Source organism: Colobus angolensis, unplaced genomic scaffold (genome assembly GCF_000951035.1).
Source record: "Colobus angolensis palliatus isolate OR3802 unplaced genomic scaffold, Cang.pa_1.0 Scaffold63, whole genome shotgun sequence".
Classification (NCBI taxonomy): domain Eukaryota; kingdom Metazoa; phylum Chordata; class Mammalia; order Primates; family Cercopithecidae; genus Colobus; species Colobus angolensis.
This window is the reverse complement of record NW_012119932.1, coordinates 4,891,010-4,898,987: the sequence shown is the minus strand read 5'-3', so window position 1 is coordinate 4,898,987 and position 7,978 is coordinate 4,891,010. Positions and strand designations below refer to the sequence as shown.

The 7,978-nt window shown below is 44.5% G+C and overlaps 1 protein-coding gene across 1 annotated transcript in view; it reads right to left on the bottom strand.

Moving 5' to 3' along the window:
* Positions 1-236: 236 nt before the first annotated feature.
* DNAJC1 (DnaJ (Hsp40) homolog, subfamily C, member 1) overlaps positions 237-7,978 on the bottom strand; it is a 254,995-nt gene continuing 247,253 nt past the window's right edge. Inside the window, exons 11-12 of the mRNA XM_011963855.1 lie at positions 2,789-3,237; positions 237-446 (exon numbers count right to left, since the gene is read on the bottom strand). Coding sequence (XP_011819245.1) covers positions 378-446; positions 2,789-3,237 — 518 coding nt within the window. The 3' untranslated portion in view covers positions 237-377. The remainder of the gene's footprint in view (positions 447-2,788; positions 3,238-7,978) is intronic.

The window sequence follows — 7,978 nt, the reverse complement described above, 5'->3', positions numbered from 1 at the left end:
AGAGACATGAACTGCTGTGTTCTTTGGTCGTGTTTTAGAGAAACATTGTTTGAATTCTTACACATTAGTTTGTTCACATGTTCCTTCAAAATCATATATTTTTGCCTGATCATTAGAAAGCACTGTTTATTCCCTAAGAAAGTAAACTTTGAAGTGATGAGAAATAAAATAATCTGCAAAATACCCACATCCTTTTTCCCCAGCACAGTATTTGTTTGAACAGTATAGCACAACACTCATCTTTTATTTATTTATTATTATTTTTTTACTAAGGCACATGACGTAGAAATATTGAGGTACAAAAATGCAAATTTCTGCAAAAGATTTTTAAGATATTCATTTTGGAAAATGAAAGTGAACATCATCTCCCAGAATATTCAGCTTTTAGCTTGTTTTTTCTTTTGGACCAGTTCAACCAGCAACTTGTACCTAGCGATACAGTCTTCCTGTAGGAAGAAAAAAAGAGAGGTAAAAACAGTCACTTGCACAAGTCAGTGTGGTCCCCGTGGGGCCAGTCTGCTGCCTTCTGCTCATGAAGAGCCTCACGTCCAGTCCCTCTGCCCAGAGTTCCCAGGATGTCATGGAGTCCAGCCGCTCACAAGGCAGACCTGTCTGGGCATTGCGAGAAGAGCTCCTGCAAGCCCAGCCCAAAGGGAAGGTGCTTGGTGCGGAGTGAGGGGCTGGGGCAGCCATTTGTGAGGTGCACTAGCATCATCACTGGTACCTTCAGCCTGCTGACTCTCATTTTCATGTTAACATTTCACTCTTTCATCACAACACGCTACTTTAAAGAAATCAAAAACCCTGGGGCCGGGTAGCCACAACAGTCTTCTTCCGTGGGTCTGGCTTTCCTTAGGCGCTGCTGAGACCCTTCCTGTGGGGAGCCAGCCCCCGGGACGCTGGGAAAACTTGTGCTGAAATACACACTCCTGCTCCTCCCGGCCCCACCTCCATCCCACCCTACAGGCTGCAGGGCCACCCACTTCAGACCTCAGCTGGCCACAGCTGTCACGCCGTGGGCTGGGGCTCAGGACCAAAGCAGAGGTGGGTTGATGGTAGGGAGAGGCCTCATTATTTTCACGTTGATTACAGGAACTTTCCAGAATCTATTCTGTTTCTGTTCCAAAAATACTGACCCTGAGGTTCTATAGCTTTTGCTTGGGGTCCAGTGCAAAGTGACTGTTATCAGCTGCCTGGGACAGGGAAAGGATGTTTCCTCTCCTAGGATTTTAGCTTAGTGGTGTTATGAGAGTCTCTTCTCAGGGTTTTTTCTGCATCCCCAAAGATTATCTGCCTAAGGTCTTCAAAGATATCAGTCTTTCCTTAGTATCTACGCTGTCCCTAACCACATAGTGCCGAAACCAGATGTGGCCGGACCCAGGCTCCAGGACAGCAGGTAGCTCAGCCCTGGCTGGCTCTCAAGTCAAGGCTTGAGGGGAACACCTGCAGGCTGACCAAGCCCTGCTCATTGCTGATTGAAAACTGGAAGGTTTCCAGACCCCCCAGGTATGAGTTTCTGGGTGTTCTATCCTTAGGAATCCAAGCTCCAGCCCCTTCGTTTATAAGCCAGTGTGGACTCATCACACATGGAGACGCCTGTGTCCTGACAGATGCTAGAGAAACTCAGGGAGAAGAGTTACTTCTGGCAAACCAGTTGGAGAGGCTGGGAGAAGCTGCGCTTCCCAAACAGATCAACTGCTAAGGGTTTATTTTTCACCCCAGGAACTCTCAACTTTCATCCTTTTAAAGTAGGTGGAGAAAACTAGACCTGTACACGCATGGCCATGAGCTAGATTTTCCAACACAGAATTTCAATTACAAAAATAAGAATGTAAATGAGCATCAGTGTGCCCAGAGGCGACTGAGGGAGGCACAGACGGCAGAATAGATCGCCGCTTTTGATTCTGACTGTTCCTGATTCCTGACTAACAATCTAGCTCCCGGGAAAGAAGCCTCAAGAGACACTGTGGTAGGATCACACCCTGGAACTCTCTGCAGCGCCTCACGGCCAGATCACAGAGAAGAGGCTGCCCAAGCCAGGTGGGTGGGCTCTCCACAGGGCACTCCTGCCCTCGCCTCCCATCTGAGTTTTTATCTGAGAACCATCTCAGATGTATGTGAGCAGGTACTAAGAGCTACAAGCAGGGAGAAAGGCCAACTACAAACGGCCATGGCCGTGGAAGGTAAGCTGAACCCTAGCTGTCGCCTGGCACTGACCACACATGGAGATGGCCTCAGGGCCTCTGGACAGCCATGAGGTGCACCCGCTGAGCCCAAAGTTATTCACATGGCAGAACCAAAGATGATCACGGTAATACTGTCTATACCAGCTATCCCTTTGGTCAAAGATTTGCTACGTAGCCAATGGGCCTTGTGATTTATGAACCCTCAGCCTGGTTCAGAGGAGCTTCCCATCCTGACCCTCCTCAGCTGCCGCATTTTACGGTGAGACGGCACCGGCTGAGCCTCCCATGTGCCCTTAAACCCTAGGCCTGAGTGGGCGGGTTCTCCAAAAGGCAGGCGGGTGCTGTGGGTGAAGTTTCTATAACCAGCTACCCTGTGTGATGATGAAACTTAGAATTTCGAGCTCATCTACACACCTGAACCACCTCAGAGCGCAGATTCATATGCTCTAGGGAGACATACACTGGAAGATGGCTGGGAAAGAAGAGATCACAGGGCAGGTGTCAGTAGATAGGAACGAGGGAAGAAGCTGCAGGCAGACAAGCTGCGGCTCCTCTGGTGGGATTCTAACACCTGTGCAGAGGCCTCTTTCCCTGTCACTCACCTTGCTCTTGGACGGGACACATCTGGCTATTTTGTCCCAGCGGTCAGAGGATCCCTTTGGGTACTGCTGCAACGCCAGTTCCAGAAGTTTCTGTTGATTCTGAGTCCACGGCTCCTCTGCAGCCCGAGCTCTCTCTTTTTTCTGGCTCTCCTCGTCGCTGGACTCATTTGGTTCTGCTACCTCAAAGTCCTTCTGCCGCCTGGCTCTGGACTTCTCCTCTGGCTCCAGCTTTGCAGTAGTCTCCAGCAGCCTGGCTGGCTTCCGCCTCCGAGGCCGGGCCTCGGTGCCCCCCGTCTCCTGCTCACCAGAGTCTCCCCCCTGCTCCTCCTCCACCGCTGCCCCCTCTGCGTCCTCTCGCTGGGTGATCATGTCATCAGGCAAGGTGGTGGCACTTTTGATGGGCTTGGAATTCTGAACTGTTGATTTGAGTTCGGAGAGTCTAACCATTCCTAGGAAAGAGGGGTGCGCCACACAGAGGTGAAGGGCAAGGTGAATTACAGAGATGGTGAGAACAGCAGCTGCTGGGCACACAGCAGGCAGTGCACTAGGCATTTTGCATGCATGTTCTAATTTCATTTCCACACTATTCTAGAAAGATAGGGATCATTACCCTAATGTTACAGATGAGAAAAAGAAGACTCAGAAAGCACTAGAGTGGGATCTGAACCCACTTCTGTCTGATTCCAAGCCTTTGTCCCTTTCTCTACTCTGAGGAATAATGGGTATATAAAGAATCAGATTATGAACAAGAATACAAACATGTCTTTGAGAAGGAATAACCTGCTACTCAGTATAAGAAAGGATTCACTGGCTCCACTGGAAAGACAAAAATCAACTGGTCAAACCTTAAACTGTGCTGCCTCTGGAAGTCAAGTGTATGAGTAAATTATACACTCATAAATAGTAGCTATAATAAGAATTTTTGAACATGGAAAAGAAACATTTTATCAAAACGTTTATTAGCTGGGCGTGGTGGTATACACCTGTATTCCTAGCTACTTGGCAGGCTAAGGAGGGAGGACTGCTTGAGCCCAGGAGTTTGAGGCTGCAGTCAGCTACGATCACACCTCTGTGCTTCAGCCTGGGCAACAGAGTGAGATCTTGTCTCTAAAAGTAGCAATAATGAATAACAAAAGTTTTAAACCTTTTTATAGGACGGAATAGAATACAGAGCACTGATATCCTCAATACAGTAGGAGTTACAACTCAGTAAGATAAAAGGACAAAGAACACAGCTCACAAAGGAAGAACTACAGTAGCTGACGAGTATTAGAGAACTGAAACAGTGAATCGCCACTTTTCAATTATTAAATTGGCAAAGATTAGAAAGTATGACAATACCTAGTGCTGGCAAAATGCAGGGAAATAGGTACATTCGGACACCGGGAGTGGGAGCAGAAACTGGCCCAGCCCAGAGCTCTGCAATGAAACATGCTGTGATACGATTATATAAACCACTTGGTGTAGCACTGAGGAATTAAGTTTTTAACTTTATTTAATTTTAATTAATTTAAAATTTAATACAAATAGCTACAAGTGGCAAGTGGCTACCACATTAGACAGCACAGGTCTAGCCTTTTTAAAGAACAATTTGTCAAATGGAGGTGAACCTTAAAATTGTATTTATTTGTGACTCTATAATTTTACTTAGAGGAGGTTCTCCTATGGAAATAATTACAGATGTATATACAAATTTAGCTACAAAGAGGCAATATTTTAGGCCAGCACAGTGTGGCTCACGCCTGTAATTCCAGGACTTTGGGAGGCCAAGGTGACGTGCATCACTTCAGGCCAGGAGTTCCAGACCAGCTTGGGCAAACATGGCAAAACCCTGTCTGTACTAAAAATACAAAAAATTAGCTGGGCGTGGTGGCACATGCCTGTCATCCCAACTACTTGGTGGCTGAGGCATGAAAATTGCTTGAATCCAGCAGGCAGAGGCTGCAGTGAGCCGAGACTGTGCCACTGCATTCCAGTCTGGGCAACAGAGTCTCACTCTGTCTCAAAACAACAACAAAAAAGGAGGCAATATTTTATTTCCTTTTTTATGGTAATGTTTCCTCTTTTTTATACTAGCTTTTATTTAATAAAAAACAAAATCCCGGCCGTACACGGTGGCTCACGCCTGTAATCCCAACACTTTGGGAGTCCAAGGTAGGGGGAATCACCTGAGGTCAGGAGTTCGAGACCAGCCTGGCCAACATGGTGAAACCCTGTCTCTACAAAAATACAAAAATTAGCCAGGCATGATGGTGGGTGCCTGTAATCCCAGCTACTCAGGAGGCTGAGGCAGGAGAATTGCTTGAACCAGGGAGGTGGAGGTTGCAGTGAGCTGAGATCGCACCACTGCACTCCAGCCTGGGTGACAGAGTGAGACTCCATCTTAAAAAAAAAAAAAAAAATCCTGCCTATAATAAAAAAAAAAAAAAAAGTAAAAACTACAAAAAGGAATACAATGAAAAGTGGCTTAGTCTGGGTTCCTGGTCTGCTTTCTAAGAGGCAAAAATGAGTTGGGGTGTGAGTGTGTGAACGTCTAGATATAGAATGAGTCTTGCACACCCTATGTAGCTGCATTTGCCTTCTCCTTTCTTATGTTAATGGCAACAAACTCCCTGGAGGTTATTCTGTATCAGCTCACTAAAGTTCCAGGTCCTAGTCTTTTGTTACTACAAACGAGTTGCATTTCATAATCTCCTCCATATTTTTTATTATGTACTCCATCAATAAAACCTCTTTGAAAATGCAATTATTATTATTTTTATTTTTAATTTTTGAGATGGAGTCTCGCTCTTTCACCAGGCTGGAGTGAAGTGGTGCAATTTTGGTTCCCTGCAACCTCTGCCTCCTGGGTCCAAGTGATTCTCCTGCCTCATCCTCTAGAGTAGCTGGGACTACGGGTGTCAGCCTCTCAAGTAGCTGGGACTACGAGCACGCGCCACCATGCCCAGCTAATTTTTGTATTTATAGTACAGACGGGGTTTCACCATGTTGGCCAGGATGGTCTCAACCTCTTGACCTCGGGATCTGCCCGCCTTGGCCTCCCAAAGTGCTGAGCCACCGCGCCCAGCCGAAAATGCAATTCTAATATATATATATTTACTTATTCTTTTATATCCACCACACTACTAATATATTATAAAACACGTATGAATAAGAAAATCAAAGATAAAAAACAATCTAAAAACATCATTAAGTGAAACAGTCTCATGAAAATATTAATATTAAAAACAATGCGACTGAAAAATTGCTTAATACTGGGTAAAATACTCAATTAAAGGCCTGGCTCCAAATTCGCTTTATTTTGGCACCTAACTTTGAATGGCCATCCTAGTTGGAAAAGATGACCCAAAAGGATACATCTATCCACATGGAGTGTCCTGCTGGCCACGTTTACTATGCTCTGGTATTCATTGTACAATACAAATTATGAAAACATTTTCATAAAAATCTTCCCCAAGTCAATCATTTGGTCTTGCAAACTAAACAGAAAGTGTTATTTATCTGAGATGGGGGTCTTGCTCTGTCACCCAGGCTGGAGTGCAGTGGTGTGGTTGTAGCTCACTGCAGCCTCCAACTTCTGGGCTCAAGTGATTCTCCCACCTGAGCCTCCTGAGCAACTGGGACTACAGGCCTACCTCATCACGCCTGGCTGTATTTTTAACAAATGAGTCCACTTTGTTTGAAAGATTTACAGGTTAAAATTCTATTTTCAACATTTTTAAATCCGTAAAAATAAGTTTTTATAGGTCACATTGTTTTGGTCATAGAATAACACATAACAAAGAAAATACTTTCAAGCATCGACTTTGTTTTTTTTGTTTTGAGTCAGTCTTGCTCTGTTGCCCAGGCTGGAGTTTAGTGGTGTGATCTTGGCTCACTGCAACCTCTGCCTCCCGGGTTCAAGTGATTCTCCTGCCTCAGCTTCCAGAGTAGCTGGGACTACAGGCATGCGCCACAACACCCAGCTAAGTTTTGTATTTTTAGTAGAGACTGGGTTTCACTGTGTTGGCCAGGCTGGTCTCGAACTGCTGACCTCAGGTGATCTGCCCGTCTTGGCCTCCCAAAGTGTCAGGATTACAGGCGTAAGCCACCACGCCCAGCCAAGGATCTACTTTCAAACGTCCTTTCTACAGCATAAATAGTTTTCAAAACACTTTCACATTCAAAAACGCATCTTTATTTTGTAAAAATATTTTAATATAATAAAAGGATTAAATATATTAGTCTTCAGTGAGTATGCTGCCATTAACATAGAAAGAGGGAGGCAAATACAGACAGGGTGTGCGCAACTAGTTACACTTCTAGACGTGTGCACCAAGCACTCCGATTCATTTTTCCCTCTGTGGAGGGCCAGGAATGCAGACTCAGACACTTTTCATTGTATCCCCTTTTGTACTGTTTTAATGTTTTAAGCGTGTGCAGGTTGTTTTTTTCGAGACCCTACACCAATAATTTATTTATTTATTTATTTGGTAAAAGAAAAGTATAAAATTGAGGATCTTTAAATTCAAAAACTTTTAAAAGTACTTTGTCAAAATACTAGGAAGCCTCCATATGATAGGAAATATTCCCGTGGTTGCCCTCCACACCTTATAAAAAGATGTCACTGCAACTCTGGGGTTATCTATACATCCACTCAACTGGGTATCTTGTTGCAATATCTTGAGAGCGAAAGAATGTGGATGCTGCCGAGTGATGAGGCCATCACCAACCCGTGAGTGCTGTGGAAATCCCATTTTTCCCTTGGGAAACGCTGGTGCCCTATGTAACACAGAAGCTCTGCTAATGGGCACAGTGAGGGTGCTGGCATTAAGTCTGAACATCAAAGATGAGAAAGCTTAATTCCTCTCTCACTGCCTTAAGATAAAAATAAAGATCAATAGAAATTCAAATACAGTCTTCTTATATTCCAAAGAATCATCTTGTCTACCTCACTTTGGAGACCACAACTTCATAACAATAAAAAAAAAATGGAAACAATCAAAATGTCCAACAATAGAAACCTGTTAAATAAACCATGGGACAGATATCTATACTATGGACTACTATGGAGCCATTAAGGTGATGATACAGACATATGAGTATATGGAGTGAAAAAATACGAAACAGTATTGTAGAATAGTCCCATTCTTGCAAATTTTTTTTTTTTTTTTTTTGAGACAGAGTCTCGCTCTGTCGCCCAGACTGGAG